Genomic DNA, 16283 nt, shown 5'->3' on the forward strand with positions numbered 1-16283 from the left:
GAGCTTTCAGCCTACTCTGCGCAGAGCACAGTCCTGAGCGCTTGGCCGAGTACAGTAGGATTTAAAGACCCGCCCAGGAGGGCTACGGTGGTAAGGGAGGGGAGTACCCCAAAGTTGAGGGAAAACTGAAGTTCAGGAGCTGAGAGGTTAGTCTGGGAATGCCTCCTGGAGGGGATGTGATCTGGGGAGGGGGTGGTCGGACAGACATGAAGGGGGAGGTTGTTCCAGGCAAGAGGGAAGGCATGAGCAGGGGTTGACGAGGAGAGATGAGAGGTGAGATGGGAGTACTATAAATACGTTGGTATTAGGGGAGCAAAGAGTTCAGCGAGCGAGGCTAGATGTGGCAGGGAGCCAGCTGAGGGCCTCAACGACACCGGTAAGGAGTTTCTGTTTGTTGTGGAGATAAATGGACAACCACTGGAGGTTTGTGAGTTGAGGGGAGAGGCTGATGCGGTAGTCGAGGTGCGGTACGACAAAGGCTTAAATCAGCAGGATAATCGTTTGGCTGGAGTGGAAGGGGCAGATGCTGGAGATGTCCTGAAGATAGACCTGACTCAACACATGGGTTCAAGGAGAGATGAGAGGATGATGTCAAGGTTGTGGGCCTGCGAGACAGGAAAGATGGTAGCGTTGTCTACAGTGATGGGAAAGCCGGGGGAAGACAGGATATCGGTGGTTAGTTCACTAAGTGTTGGCACGACATGATGATGATAATTATGGTGTTTGTTAAACGCTCTGAGATGTCCTGAAGGCCAGGAGGAAGTGTGAGACTGCAGGGGGGAGAGGTCAGAGCTGGAGATGTAGCTATGGGCATCACTGGTGTTGACAGGGTAGTTGAAGCCATGGGAGCGGGTGAGTTCTCCAAGGGAGCAGGAGTAGATGGGTAATACAAGGGGATTCAGAACTGAGCCTTGAGGGATCCCTCTAGTTAGGAGGTGGGAGGCAGAGGAGGAGCCCATGAAAGGGACTGAGGAGTAGCGGCCAGAGAGACAGGAGGAGAACCAGGCGAGGACGGTGTCAGAAAACCTTGTGCAGGCTTGGGCCGATGCCTGTGGCCCCGATCTGGGGGACAGGGCCACGGAGGTGGGTGTGAGCAGAGGAGCTGCTGGTTCCCCACTCCTTCCCCACGACCGGGTTCTGACCTAAGGCATCGGCCACTTGGGTCCTCCCCAGGTTCCCCACCGCAGCCCCCGCTGACCTCAGCCCCGCCTCGCTAGCCTGTTCCCAGCTGCAGAACTACGATCCCGACCGAGCGCTGACGGACTACATCAGTCGGCTCGAAGCCCTGCAGAGGCGGCTCGGGAGCGCCCAGCCAGGTACCCGCCCTCACGGGCGTGTCTGCCCCTGCCACCGCAGGGGGCATGTCCGGGATGCTGAGCCACGGGGAGAGGCCTGCTGGGAATAGGGCGGCGGGGAGAGAATCCGTGTGCGGGGGAGTCCCTTGACCCTCCCCGGCCCTCGCTTGGCCCTGCCAGTTGGTGGTCTCAGGCGGTCCCCGCAGGGCTGGTTGCGGCCCCTCCGCCCCGTTTCACCTGGGTCCCAGCATCCCACCGAGACTCTGGTTTCTCCCTCACCAGGGTCTTCCACGGTCCACGCCGGGGGGAGGAGATGATGGCTGAGCCCTCCCCCGCGGCGGCTGGATCGGAGCCCGCAGGGAAGTGTCGCCTTTTGTACGCTTGTGCCGCCTCCGTCCGTCCACCTGTGCTTCTGTGACGTGTAGATGCCGGGACCGACACCGCACGTAGGCCAAGCGGGAGGGAGTGGCGGCTCCCTGGCAGCGGCCGTTGCGCTCCGCCCCTGCCCCCAGCCCCCGTCCTGTGTTGTCGTCCCCCCACCCCCCGCCCCCCGCCACCAACTGGAAGGTGTCGATACGAGCAGTTTGTGTATATTGAAGCACAACCATCAGCCAATGACCTGTAGAGTGGTGGATTGCTAATTTAAATGATTAACTTATAAGGAAGGATTAATTTATCAGGTGGGTGGAAGGAGGGAGGAGCCCGTGGGGGCTCTGTGGCCGTGAGGGCGGGTGGGCGGGCGGACAGACAGTCTCACTTGGAGAGACCTATTTTTGTAAGGGTAGAAGTTTTGAATTTTCGGGGTATTTTGTCAAAGTTCTGAATAAAGATTCCTGCATCGTTTTATCCACGGGCGTGGATGGATCTGTGCCGGCGCTGGCAGTGATTTCCAGGCAGAGTAAGTTGTACGGTGAAAGAACCGGATAATTTTTCAAAACCAATACCTTAAGGTCAGAAACTTGTCAATATCAATGTAGCGTGCCAAACAAGCCGACGCGCAGCACGGCCCCTAGGGCGTTTCCACGGGACGGAGCCCACATCAACCCCGCTGAGACCAGCCTGGATCCTAAGGGTGGTGGCCTCTCCCCGCCTCGCCGGCGACTCGGCAGCGGTAGCGGATGACGGGGTTGTTGGGTGTGTGGATCATTGTGGTGTAGTTCACGGTGGGGAAGTAGCCGTCAAGGAGCTCGAAGTCGTATAGTCGGAGCAGGGTGGACCAGATGGTCTTGATCTGCACGTACGCAAAGTTTTCTCCAATGCAGCGATGGCGACCTGCAACAGCAACACTGGCTTTAGGGGAAGGCCGCAGCGGCGCCCCAAACCGCCCCTGGTACCTCTGCCCTGCCCCCAAATCATTGCTCTCCCCGTGCTTGTGCCCAGGCAGGCAACTGCAAGGCAGAGGGTGGCAACTGTCTAGGCCCCACGGGCAGCCCCAGCTGTGCGAAAGCCTTTGGGGCCGGCTGCCCCTGCTGTGACCAGGAGGTCCCGGGGCTTCCAGACCACGAGGGCCCTCCTGTCCTTGCCCAAAACCTCCACTCACCGGCCCCAAAGGGCACGTAGGCAAACTTCTCGCCGGCCGCAGGGTTTTCCTGGAGGTAGCGGTCGGGGTTGAAGTCCAGACGTTCAATCCAGGAGTCCCTGAGCCTTTGGTTCACCGTGGGGGACACGCAGACCTGGTGGCCTGGAGGAATGGTGTAGCCCGCCACCGTCTGCGAGAACAAGTGTGTATGTGAGGGGAGGGAAGGGGAGAGTTGGTGGCGGGGTGCGGGGAGGAGGAAACCCGTGACCCCGGCGGAGGGGGCCACGCTGATTCGGGCAGGTCAGAAAAGAGCACATCGGTGGCCACCCACCAGACTCGGCCCCTGAAGGTCGCCGGCAGGGCTCCAGGGAAGCCAACCCTCCCCCCCTGAGGGTCTCCCGGCTGACCCACAGCGAGCCTGAATGCCCATGGGGAATCTTGGCTGGTCCACCTGCATCGCTTCCGCATCTGTATTCCCCTCTCTCTGCGCCCAGCCCCCTCAGGTGTGGGCACCGGCCTGGTGGGCAGAGACTTTCAGCCGAAGTCCTTCGCCCCCATGGGTCAGGCCGGGTTCCGTGGCCCGGTGGGCAGCACCCCCGATGAGACGCTCACCTGGGTGGTCCTGGCCATCCTCATCATGGTCATTATGGGCGGCCTGAGCCTCAGCGTCTCCTTCAAGCAGCGATCCAGCACCGTCAGGTCTTTGAGCTGCAGCCAGACACGGAGTAGCGGGTGAGCACCCTCTGGCAGTTAAACCCTCCCTCCCCATGGGCCCCGCTGGGGCCACGGGGAAAGGGGAAGCACAGCCCCCCCTGCACGGCAGACTGGGGCCAGGCCCCAGGCAGTGCCATCTCCCTCGTAAATCCTTGCAGAATCCAATGTCAGGTGTGCGGCCCCGCCCACCTTTAGGGAGGGAAGCTGCAGCCCCGAGCCCCTCCCCTGCCCACATGCCCCACCCAAAGCTAGCCTGGGAACCCCCAGCTCCACCGGGGCAAACTGCCCTTCACCCTTGAACTGTCCTGACCCAGGTCTTTCCCCAGAGAAGTCTCCACTACCCCTCTCCCTTAACAGGGCCTAATCTCCCACTTCCCAAAACTCAGTGGGAAAGGGGGAGGAGTCCCACTTTCACCCCATCTCACCTCTCCTAACCCTCTCTTTCCCCTCCTCTGAAGCTCACACCACCCAATCCAAGTACTGGTCGCCATCATCTACCACCCTCCCTCGACCCCACCTCCAACTTTCTGAACCACTTTTCTCCCTTTCTCGCATTCCTTCTCTCCTCCTGTCCCTACACTGGTCCTCAGAGACTCCAGGGTCCCCATGGATGTTCCTAACAAGCTTTCTGACACCCACTTCTCACGCAATTCCATCTCACCCAGTCACCAACTTGGAAAAAGGCTCCATTTCATCATCTCTTACCTCACCAATTCTAAAATTCCACTGTCCGACCACACCCTCCTCCTCCTCACCTGCCTTCTCTCACACACACCCTCTCCACCACTCTGTCCCGTTCCCCAATCTCTCCAACCCATCCGTAGCCCCTCAAACTATAATGCTCCGTTTGGTCTCTGACTCCAATCACCTCCTCTTGAGGCACAAATCCAACCTGCACATCCACTTCGTCCACTGCACTCACCTCCCTCGCTCCCCAGCCCTTCCTCCACTGTCCTACTCCACTGTTCAACCCACAGGCCTGGATCGCTTCCTCCACTCTGGTCCACGAGCTGCCGAGTGTTGCTGGTGGAAATGCAGACACCAGCCCGGCCTCGTCCATCTCAAAGGTCCTCTCCTCCCCCCAAGGATAATTTTGACCCCCGCCCATACCAACTATTCCAGACTTGCAACTTCCTCCTCCAACACCCCACCTTCCTCTTCTGGCACTTGATAATCTTGCCAACGCCCTAGATCTACCACCTCCCACTAAACCGCAACACTCTTGCCAGCTTCAAAACTCACTCTTGCCACCTGTACCCGTCCCCATTTCTTCCTTCCCGGACTGCCAACTTCCATTTCCAGTGGTTCCTTCCTCCACTGCTTTCCAACAGGCCCATGCAACCCCACTGGGAACTTCTGGGGCCCGTGAGTGTCAGTCCTAGAGTAGGCACCTGGTAGCCCCTGGCAGAGCCACTCGCCGCCCCCACCCCCTCCCGGCTCTGGAGTGACTGGGAGGAGAAATTCAGGAACGAGTCCCGGCCCCTACAACCCTCCACCATACTGGACAGAAGCACCTGCGTTGCTCAAGGACCGGCCAAGGTGCCCCCCGCCCCGCCAGCCCCCACCTTAGGGTCCCGGCCCCAGCCTGTGCGCACCCACCTGGTCATAGTCGAGCGGAGGCAGGTCGTCTCCACAGACGCGCTTCTGCTCTTCGAAGCACTGGGCCTGGACACGCCGGTCCCTGGCCAAGAAGAAGCCCAGCCAGGTGCCGGTGGTGGACGACGTGTGCTGGCCGGCAAGCAGCAGCCCGATGAGCATCCCCGCCACCTCGTCGTCCGTCAGCGGACGACCGTCCCTGGAGACCCACACACACGTTGGCCCCGGCGACCCTCCCTCCCTCCTTCCCTCTGCAGCGCCCACGCCCCAGGGATCAGTGCCCCCCGAAGTGCCCCGCATACTCACCCCAACCCCACTCCCACCGCCCTGATGGAAAGACAGACCCCTGCCCTCTGCCGCTTCCCTGGTCTGCACTCGAGACAATGAGTCCCTTGAGGGAGGGATCATGTCTACCAGCTCTGTTATAGTCTCCCAAACTCAGTCCAGGGATCTGGTCCCAGTAAGTGCTCGCTAAATCCCACTGATCAACTGACTGGGCCACTGGGCAGATCCTGCCAGGGCTGAGAAGCAGCTTGGCTCAGTGGAAAGAGCCCGGGCTTTGGAGTCAGAGGTCATGGGTTCGAATCCCGGCTCCGCCACATGTCTGCTGTGTGACTTTGGGCAAGTCACTTAACTTCTCTGAGCCTCAGTTCCCTCGTCTGGCAAATGGGGATAAAGACTGTGAGCCCCACGTGGGACAACCTGATTACCTCGTATCCTCCCCAGCGCTTAGAACAGTGCTTTGCACATAGTAAGCGCTTAACAAATGCCATCATTCATTCATTCATTCATTCACTGCTGGGCCTCCCTCCCTGCAACCCCGAGGTTCCCCTCTCCAAGGGCAGCCTGGGGCACGCTCATCGGGACCAGCAGCCGTGCAGGTGACGCTAGCCCTCCGGTCTGGGCTGGGGAGCGTGAGGGGCCGGCCCTCACTTGTACGAGGCATCTAGGAGAGTCTGCAGGATGTCGTCCACTGGCTCCCGCGCCTGCCTGCGCCGCTGGATGGCCTCATAGAAGATCTTCTTGATGGCCCTGTGGGCTCGATCCCGGCGCCTGCGGAGAGAACGTGGGCTGACCCCCGGCCCGGTCACACCCTAACCCCTCCCGGCTCTTAAACCCAGTCCCGGGAGGCCTAGGCCGGCCCCAACCTGGCTCCACACAACTGCTTTCCCAAGAAGAGACGGCCCCTCCCCCTGGGCGGCCTCAGCGGGGGAGCCGCTGACTGCCGCCCACCCGGCCTCCCGCCGCGGTACCTGAAGCTGGGCAGAGGCAGCCAGCCGGGCAGGAGCCAGGCTGCGTAGCTGAAGCCGCCATCCAGGTCCGCGTACAGCTGGGCCACCTTCTCGGTCAGCTGGCTCCGGATCTCGCGCCCATGCAAGCAGTGGCTGGCCGTCAAGATGATCAGCTCGGAAAGGGCTTCGAACAAGTCTGCCGAGAAGCAGCACCAGCTGACCATCGACGCGCTTCCACCTGACACCCTCACTTCCTACACGGGACAGCTCAGCTCTCCCGCCCCTTATCGAGCCATCCAAATAGTCCCAGAGAAGCCGCTGGGGCTGGTGGACAGAGCCCGAGCCTCAGAGCGAGGAGACCGAGGCTCTAGTCCTGCTTTGGGACCTTGGGCAAGTCGCTTCACTTCTCTGGGCTTCAGTTTCTTCATCTGTAAGGTGGGGATTCCCTCCCCCTTAGAATGTGGGACCACCCCGGCACTCAGTACAGTGCTCGGTGCATAGTAGGCATTTAACAAATGCCACCATCGTTACTATTTACTGCAGCATCCCCCACTGAGCCCTAGGGTCCCCAACAGAGGCATCGAGATGCTGGGAAGATCCACATATTGGTTGCCTTCCTGCTTATCCACCCTCTGGGCTAGAGCTGGACCAGCCAAACCCCCTGATCCTCCACTCTTCCTCCCTGACTCTACCCCCGTGACCCAGGATGGGCCATCCAACACCACCTGACTGAAGTAACAATGAAGCAGCGTGGCCTTGTAGAAACAGCACAGCTCTGGGAGTCAGAGGATGAGAGTTCTAATCCCAGCTCTGCCAACTGTTTGCTGTGTAACTTTGGGCAAGTCATTTAACTTCTCTGTGTCTCTTTCGTCGGTAAAATGAGGATTAAATACTCGTTCTCCCTCCTACCCAGAATGTGAGCCCCCACGTAGAATGGATAGGGATTGTGTCCAACCTGATTAATTTGTATCTACCCCAGTGCTTAAAACAGTTTTTGACGTAACTCTGACTCTCACCTCAGTGACCCAGCATGGATCACTCAACACCTCTGACTCTCCCCTCTCCATCCCTGACCCTCCCCCAGTGACGGAGCACAGAGGGCCCAACACTCCTGATTCTCTCCTCTCCATCCCCAATTCTCCCCCAGTGACCCAGCCCGGGCTAGCCAACACCCCCGACTATCTCCTCTCCGTCCCTGACTCTCCCTCAGTGACCCAGCACCAACCAAGCAACGCTCCCCCAGTAGCACTCCTCCGCTGGGCTCACAATGGAGGACGGTTTGGGATGGTCTCAGATCCCAGATCATTCAACACCTTACTTACTTTTTTCTCCACTCTCTCCCCAACTTGCAAAATATTCCTTCGTCTCCTTCTCGATCAGAGGGACGTGCTGTTTAAAGTGAGCTATATTAAGTCCCGTTTTCAACATTTTCTTCTGTTCCAGAAACACCTATTGAAGAGAAAGCGAGGTGAGCGAGCACCTTGCCGGGTCGGGACCGCTGCTTCACGCCCCCGCCCCTCCAGGGTGTGCCCAGGTGAGCACAGGTTCAGGCAGGGTGGGCTTCCCCATATGAAATGAGCCTGAGAACAAGGGCAGCCCTCCTCCTCTGCCCTTCCCCCCCTCACCTACTCTTCACTGAAAGCACCCTGGGTGGGGGTGGAATGATAAGATGTCCTCTCATCTGAAAAGGATTTTGTGATTTGGACTTGTGGCTTCTGCGGCAGCCCCGCCACCCGAGGAGCTGAGACCAGCCTATTCTGCCCAACAGTTCTCCCGGTCGCCCTTCTGTTTAGGAAGCGGGGGAAAGTTAGGAAGCGGGGGAAAGAGGAAGGGCCACGGCTGCCCCTGCCCACCATCTGCTGCCCGCCTGGGTTTCCCCATCTGCCTAGTCTGGCTCTCTTCCACCTGCTCTGCAGAAGCTGAGGGCTTTCCCATGGGGCAGCAGGGGAGACGATAGGTTGGAAGCCCATCTTCTTTCTTTTGGCTTCTGCTGCACTCTCCTCCCAAGCACCTAGCGCAGCGTTCTGCACAAAGTGATCAATCTCTGCACACAGTAAGTGCTCAATAAATACGATTAAGTTTTCTGAGTGCCAACTTTGAGCACAGCACTGAGCTGGGCCACTGGAGAGAGTATGTGAGTTAGAAAAGATGATCCCTGCCCTCAAGGGGCTTCCAGTCTGGCTCAGGGGGATGAAAACCCTGAAATAAGTGACAAGTGAGGGGAGGAACAGCGTGGAAAGAGCTTGACGTAAGCGCCCAGGAGTTGCGCTCGGTAAGAGCGGCTGACCGAAAGAGGACGGGGGATGGAGGAGAAGCCAGACCTGGGGGCAGCCCCCATTCAGCCAAGGGCCCCGACTCGGGGCAGTGCCGCCGCCCGCCCAACGGAGAGCGGGCAGCGGATGGCGAGGAGTGGAGGCGCAGCCCCAACCGGGCTGAGCTACGTACAGGGTTGGGCACGTCGTAGGCGACTCCTTTCCCAAAGACGGGCGTGGTGAGGCGGCTGTACACGTCCTCGGCGTTCAGGTCCTCGTTCTTGCTGTTGAACAGCAGTGCCGCCGCGTCGCTGCCCAGCAGGTACGTGAACGTCTTGCCCACCATCGTGAAGCTGAACACGGGGCCATACTGGGGGAGACAGCGAGACGCACCCAGCTGGCAGAGGCGCACAGACCGCCCGCGGGGCGCCCGCCCGCAGGCCACCGGTTCCAATGGGCCGCCGATGCCAGGCGTCCCTAGACGGAGACGGGAGGCCGGAACCGATGGGCGCTGGCCCCAATGGCCCACGCGTGTAGCATCGCTGTGCCCCCACCTCACCACGGGCAGGCCTGGACGAGTCCACTCCCCGCCACTGGACACACTCACCTTCTCGTATGCGTTTTCTAGAAATTCAATGGGGCTCCTTCCAAATGCCACTGCGTGTCCAAGGAAAGGAATGGGTGAGAAGATGTGAGGTGGGAATTTCTGTGAGAGAAAAAACAATCCAGATTTAACCAAAGGGGTCTCATTTTAAGGGCTCAATCCAAACGTCATGTCGGCTCTGAATATCTGGTGCCTACTGCAATGCTTAACACAGGGCTTGGCACTGAATTATTATTACTACTCTTATTATTACTGTCACTGACCAGGAACGCCGAAAGAAATGAGAAATGGAACAAAGGGACAAAGAGGCACAGAAGCGGCTTAAATTGGGATTTCAAGAGCAGCAGAGTTGAAAGTGAGTATTCTTGCAGGTGAGTCCTACTAAGAAAAAGCTGGGAGCTCAGATGGTGTTGGGGGAGCATTGTTTCGGCTACTGAGAGAGGAGTTGAGGACTAGCGGGAAATTGGTGGAAAGGAGGTCTATGGTCCCTTCTCGTCACGTTTCTTGGGCCCCAGAGCTGCAAACCGGGCACAGTGGAACCTGGAGATGAGAAGCTACAGTGATTAGGGGTGCAGCTCTGATCTGGCGGGCGGAGGCTGCTGACAGGTATGAACCAGAGAAACTTGCTCATGGTTGCATTCATGGGACCCAGTACATGCAAGGTCTGCAGGCCACAGGCTGGCAGAGGAAGCAGGCGGAGGGGCAGGGAGACGACAGCAGATACGACCGCTCTCTCCCACTCACCAGACCAGGGGCCGGCAGCAGCCCCAGCCGGGACCCGCAGATTGCTCTGTTGGGTCTCCCGTCTGGTCTCCCCGAAGCTTTGCTACCCAGGATTTCCTACCTCGATTCACCACGGCTTGCAACTGGGTCTCCCCACTCTGCCGGGGTGTCCCACGGCCTCCTGCCAGGTCTCCCCGCAGCCCATTACTCGGGGCCTCCCGCAAGGACTCAATCAAATTTTTTGAGGTTTACTGTGTGCAGAGCATCATCATCATCATCACCAATCGTATTTATTGAGCGCTTACTGTGTGCAGAGCACTGTACTAAGCGCTTGGGAGAACACAATATAATAGAGTTGGTAGACACATCCCCTGCCCACAGTGAGCTTACAGTCTAGAGGGGGAGATAAACATGAATATAAATAAATTATGGATATGGACTTAACTGCTGTGGGGCTGAAGGTGGGGTGAATAAAGGGTACGAATTCAAGTGAAAGGGAGTAGGGGAAATGAGGGCTTAGTCGTGGAAGGCTTCTCGAAGATATGCCTACAATAAGGCTTCGAAGGAGGGGACAGTGATTGTCTGCTGGACACGAAAGGGGAGGGAGTTCCAGGCCAGAGGGAGGACATGGGAAATAAGTCAGAGGTGAGAAAGGTGAGATCAGGGTTTACAGAGTAGGTTGGCATTACAGAAGTGTGTGGACTGGACTGTAGTAGGAAATGAGTGAAGTAACTTAGGAGAGGGCAAGGTGATTGAGTGCTTTTAAAACCAACAATAAGGAGTCTGACATAGAGGTTCTTGAAAAGTGGAGAAACACAGACTGAACGGTTTTGCAGAAAAATGATCCGGGCAGCAGACTGAAGTGGGGACAGACGGGAGGCAGAAAGGTCCGCTAGGAGGCTGATCCAGTAATCAAAGTGGGATGGCATAAGTGCTGGAATTAACACGGTAGCAGTTAGACTGGAGAGGAAAAGGCAGATTTTACTGATGTTGTGAACACTGAACTGACACGATCTGGTGACGGATTGAATATGTGGATGTAATGACAGAGATGTAATGAGAGAGATGAGACAAGGAGAATGCCAGGGTTACTGGCTTGTGAGACCAGGAGGATGGCGGTGCCTGTCTACAGTGATGGCAAAATCAGGGGGAGGACGGGGTTTGGGTGGGAAGATGAGGAACTCTGCTTGGGACATGTTTAGTTTGAAATGGGACATGCAAGTAGAGATGTCCAGAAGGCAGGAGGGAATGTGAGGTTGCAGAGGAGGAGAGAGATCAGGACTGGAGAGGGAGATTGGATAATCATTGACAAAGAGATGGTAGAAGAAGCCTCGGGAGCAAATGAGTCTCTCTCCCTGAGGGGCGGCCTCTCTCTGCCCAATTGGAAGGGCCCAGGCCCCCGGCCACCACCAGCCCAGAAGCCCCCACAGAGGCCCGCGGGGGCGGCACAGAAAGAGGCTGTGTAAGCTGGAGCTTTTGGAGGCTGAGGTGTCTGCACCTGTCTCCTGGTGGGCAGGGATTGGTGGTGGGCTGGTGGCCGGCCAGGCTGGAAGCCCAGTGCCCCAACGCGGGGCTCCCAGGGCCCAAGTGGGCGGGGGCCGGGCCAGCCCTGACCCGCTGGGGGGCTGCCGGGCCCGGCTCCCCGTCACCGGGCCAGAGCATGCGGCCCGATACCTTGGACCGACTCATAAACGGCCACCGGCCAGGCCCCCGCGGCCCCCACCGCCCCCAGGACCAGCCCCAGCCCCGCCTCAGCCGCTGACACCACCAATCAATCAATCGCATTTATTGAGCGCTTACTGTGTGCAGAGCACTGTACTAAGCGCTTGGGAAGTACAAAGGTACAAGTACAAAAGTACAAGTACCACCACTCCCGCCACCGGGCCCAGCAGGCTGCCCAGCGACTCCAGACCCGGCCCCTGCTCCACTCCCCACTAAATAATAATAATAATAATGATGGCATTTGTTAAGCTTTTACTATGTGCAAAGCACTGTTCTAAGCGCTGGGGGGATACAAGGTGATCAGGGTGTCCCACGCGGGGCTCACAGTCTTGATCGCCATTTTACAGATGAGGTCACTGAGGCTCGGAGAAGTGAAGTGACTCGCCCAATGTTACACAGCAGACATGTGGCGGAGTCGGGATTCGAACCCATGACCTCTGACTCCAAAGCCCGTGCTCTTTGCACTGAGCCACGCTGCTTCTCTGCCCCGACTAAATCCCCGGCCCCAGAGCCACCTCCCACTCCATCCCCGGATCCTGCTTCATCCCCCACTAAACCGCCGGACCCCGCTCCATCGCCCGACACTGCTCCACCCCCCACTAAATCCCCCCCGTCCCCAGATAATAATTATGGCATTTATTAAGCGCTTACTACGTGCAAAGCACTGTTCTAAGCACTAGGGAGGATACAAGGTGAGCAGGTTGTCCCACTTGGGGCTCACAGTCTTAGTCCCCACTTTACAGATGGGGTAACTGGGGCCCAGAGAAGTGAAGTGACTTGCCCAAAGTCACACCGCTGACAACTGGCGGAGCCGGGATTCGAACCCATGACCTCGGACTCCAACGCCCGGGGTCTTTCCACCGAGCCACGCCGCTTCTCAAGATCCATCCCCGTCCCCAGGTCCATCCCAGAGGTCAGAGTCAGAGGTCGTGGGTTCAAGATCCCGGTTCCGCCACTTGTCAGCTGTGTGACTTTGGGCAAGTCACTTGACTTCGGGCCTCAGTGACCTCCTCTGTAAAATGGGGATGAAGACTGTGAGCCCCACGTGGGACAACCTGATCACCTTGTATCCCCCCAGCGCTTAGAACAGCGCTTTGCACATAGTAAGCGCTTAATAAATGCCATCATCATTATTATTATCCTCCCGCTCCATCCCCCGGGCCTGGAATGCCCTCCCTCTGCCCACCCACCCAGCTAGCTCTCTTCCTCCCTTCAAGGCCCTACTGAGAGCTCACCTCCTCCAGGAGGCCTTCCCAGACTGAGCCCCTTCCTTCCTCTCCCCCTCGTCCCCCTCTCCATCCCCCCATCTTACCTCCTTCCCTTCCCCACAGCACCTGTATATATGTATATACGTTTGAACTTATTTATTACTCTATTTATTTTACTTGTACATATCTATTATATTTATTTTATTTTGTTACTATCTTTGGTTTTGTTCTGTCTCCCCCTTCTAGACTGTGAGCCCACTGTTGGGTAGGCACTGTCTCTATATGTTGCCAACTAGAAGCAGCGTGGCTCAGTGGAAAGAGCACGAGCTTGGGAGGCAGAGGTCATCATCATCAATCGTATTTATTGAGCGCTTACTATGTGCAGAGCACTGTACTAAGCGCTTGGGAAGTTCAAATTGGCAACATATAGAGACGGTCCCTACCCAACAGTGGGCTCACAGTCTAAAAGGGGGAGACAGAGAACAAAACCAAACATACTAACAAAATAAAATAAATAGGATAGATATGTACAAGTAAAATAAATAGAGTAATAAATATGTACAACCATATATACATATATACAGGTGCTGTGGGGAAGGGAAGGAGGTAAGACGGGGGGGATGGAGAGGGCGACGAGGGGGAGAGGAAGGAAGGGGCTCAGTCTGGGAAGGCCTCCTGGAGGAGGTGAGCTCTCAGCAGGGCCTTGAAGGGAGGAAGAGAGCTAGCTTGGCTATAGGTCATGGGTTCGAATCCCGCCTCCCCCACATGTCTGCTGTGTGACCTTGGGCAAGTCACTTCACTCCTCTGTGCCTCAGTTCCCTCATCTGTAAAAGGGGGATCAGGACTGTGAGCCCCGCATGGGACAACCTCATCTCCTTGTGTTCCCCCCCAGCGCTTAGAACAGTGCTTTGCACATAGGAAGCGCTTAACAATTACCAATATTATTATTATTGTACTTCCCAAGCGCTTAGTCCAGTGCTCTGCACGCAGTAAGCGCTCAATAAATACGGTTGATGATGCTGATCCCGGGGCCCGGGCGGGCCTCCCGCGCGCACCTACCGCCCCGTGGTGCGGCTGGGGCCCGGTCCCGGGGGTCCCGGGGGTGCCGGGGGTGCCGGGGGCCCCGGGGGCGCCGGCGGCGAGTCCGAGGCGGAGCAGGTAGCCCAGGCTCAGGGTGCAGAGGCAGGCGGCCAGCAGCGTGGACGGGAGGTTGCCGCCGGTGACCTGGCCCAGCACGGCGCCGCCCGCCTCCAGCAGGCCGACCCACGCCATCGCCCACCGGACCCTGACGGTGCCCGCCGACGGTGCCCGATGACAATGACGATGACGATGCCCGGCGAGGATGCCCGGCGGCGGTGGCAAGTAGTCGCCCCCTTCGCCCCGCCCCCGTGGGCGGGGCTTCACCTCGGCCCCGCCCCCTCGCGGCGGCGCGCGGCGGTGCACCGCGGCCCCCAGCGGAGCGGACGGGGACCACGCGGGGGCGGTGTCGGACCCTCATTCATTCATTCATTCATTCATAGTCAGTCAGTCCCCTTCATTGAGCGCCGACAGTGTGTAAGGAATGGACGGACTCGGCGCTTGGGCAGCGGAGGAGGGGCGCCGTTGGGGGCTACTTTTCGAGGGGCGGGGCAGCGAGCGGAAGGATCCGCGGGGCGTCGCCTACGACAAAGCCGACGCCAGAGCGGCCTGACGGCGAGGAGCGCTCCCATTGCACCGGCCGGGCCTCGACCCATCTCGGCCTATGGCGCGTCATGGCGCCGCCGGCCTATAGGGGCGCGCGCGCGCCCGCCCGGGGGGCGGGGCTTCCGCCGAGGCCGCCCCTCCCCCACCCCCCTCATCGGCCTTCCCGCCCCCGTCTACCTCAGCCGCTCGCGCCCCTCCCTTTCTTGAAGTTGTTGAATCCCCACAGCACCTGGATGGATGGATGTATGTTTGTACATCTTTATAACTCTATTTATTTTAGTTGTACATATCTATTCTATTTATTTTATTTTGTTAGTATGTTTGGTTTTGTTCTCTGTCTCATCTTCATCAATCGTATTTATTGAGCGCTTACTGTGCGCAGAGCACTGGACTAAGCGCTTGGGAAGTCCAAGTTGGTAACATCTAGAGACGGTCCCTACCCGACAGTGGGCTTACAGTCCAAAAGGGGGAGAATCAATCAATCAATCAATCGTATTTATTGAGCGCTTACTGTGCGCAGAGCACTGGACTAAGCGCTTGGGAAGTCCAAGTTGGCAACATAGAGAGACGGTCCCTACCCGACAGTGGGCTCACAGTCTAAAAGGGGGAGAATCAATCAATCAATCGTATTTATTGAGCGCTTACTGTGCGCGGAGCACTGGACTAAGCGCTTGGGAAGTCCAAGTTGGCAACATCTAGAGACGGTCCCTACCCAACGGCGGGCTCACAGTCTAAAAGGGGGGGACAGAGAACAAAACCAAACATACTAATAAAATAAATAGAATAGATATGTACAAGTAAAATAGAGTAATAAATAAATAGAGTAACAAATATGTACCAACATATATACATATGTACAGGTGCTGTGGGGAAGGGAAGGAGGTAAGATGGGGGGGTATGGAAAGGGTCTCCCCCTTTTAGACTGTGAGCCCACTGTTGGGGAGGGACCATCTCTATATGTTTCCAACTTGTACTTCCCAAGCGCTTAGTCCAGTGCTCTGCACACAGTAAGCGCTCAATAAATACTATTGATTGATTGATTGAAGCGCTTCCCATGTGTCAGTCACTGTTCTAAACCCTGGGGGGACATTCTCCAGGAGGCCTTCCCGGGCCGAGCCCCCTCCTCCCTCCCCATCCCTCCTCCCCCCTCTCCATAGTAATAGTTTTGGTATTTGTGAAGCGCTTACTATGTGCAAAGCACTGTTCTAAGCGCTGGGGAGGACACAAGGTGATCAGGTTGCCCCATGTGGGGCTCACAATCTTAATCCCCATTTTACAGATGAGGGAACTGAAGCCCAGAGAATCATTCAATCAATCAATCGTATTTATTGAGCACTTACTGTGCGCAGAGCACTGTACTAAGCACTTGGGAAGTACAAGTTGGCAACGTATAGAGACGGTCCCTACCCAACAGTGCGCTCACAGTCTAAAAGGGGGAGAATCAATCAATCGTATATATTGAGCGCTTACTGTGCGCAGAGCACTGTACTAAGCACTTGGGAAGTACAAGTTGGCAACGTATAGAGACGGTCCCTACCCAACAGTGCGCTCACAGTCTAAAAGGGGGAGAATCAATCAATCGTATATATTGAGCGCTTACTGTGCGCAGAGCACTGTACTAAGCGCTTGGGAAGTACAAATTGGCAACATATAGAGACAGTCCCTACCCAACAGTGGGCTCACAGTCTAAAAGGGGGAGAATCAATCAATCGTATTTATTGAGCGCTTACTGTGC

The 16283-nt window shown here is 57.3% G+C and overlaps 2 protein-coding genes across 8 annotated transcripts in view; one reads left to right on the forward strand and one right to left on the reverse strand.

The window, feature by feature from the left end:
* The window catches only part of AKAP9 (A-kinase anchoring protein 9), a 91299-nt gene extending 89158 nt beyond the window's left edge, over positions 1-2141 (forward strand). For all 7 annotated transcript variants that reach the window (XM_038767687.1, XM_038767688.1, XM_038767694.1 and 4 more), the window contains 2 exons: positions 1174-1316; positions 1578-2141. In XM_038767687.1, coding sequence (XP_038623615.1) covers positions 1174-1316; positions 1578-1612 — 178 coding nt within the window. In that variant the 3' untranslated portion in view covers positions 1613-2141. The remainder of the gene's footprint in view (positions 1-1173; positions 1317-1577) is intronic.
* Positions 1918-14291, reverse strand: LOC119946330 (lanosterol 14-alpha demethylase). Its single transcript, XM_038767695.1, has 10 exons — positions 13925-14291; positions 9216-9314; positions 8802-8978; positions 7679-7805; positions 6378-6552; positions 6058-6177; positions 5128-5323; positions 3427-3522; positions 2836-3004; positions 1918-2567 (listed from the first exon to the last, which is right to left on the reverse strand). Exons 1-10 carry the CDS (start codon positions 14135-14137, stop codon positions 2362-2364), a joined length of 1578 nt encoding a protein of 525 aa, XP_038623623.1. The 5' UTR covers positions 14138-14291; the 3' UTR covers positions 1918-2361.
* Between the last annotated feature and the right edge of the window lie 1992 nt (positions 14292-16283).

Source organism: Tachyglossus aculeatus, chromosome 2 (genome assembly GCF_015852505.1).
Source record: "Tachyglossus aculeatus isolate mTacAcu1 chromosome 2, mTacAcu1.pri, whole genome shotgun sequence".
Classification (NCBI taxonomy): Eukaryota; Metazoa; Chordata; class Mammalia; order Monotremata; family Tachyglossidae; genus Tachyglossus; species Tachyglossus aculeatus.

Coding starts and splice junctions, on each gene's coding strand:
- LOC119946330 (XM_038767695.1), bottom strand. CDS start 14,137: ATGGCGTGGGTCGGCCTGCTGGAGGCGGGCGGCGCCGTGCTGGGCCAG. Junction 3,005..3,426: donor GGATGGCCAGGACCACCCAG/GTGAGCGTCTCA, acceptor TTGTTCTCGCAG/ACGGTGGCGGGCTACACCAT. Junction 2,568..2,835: donor CTACGTGCCCTTTGGGGCCG/GTGAGTGGAGGT, acceptor TTGCTGTTGCAG/GTCGCCATCGCTGCATTGGA.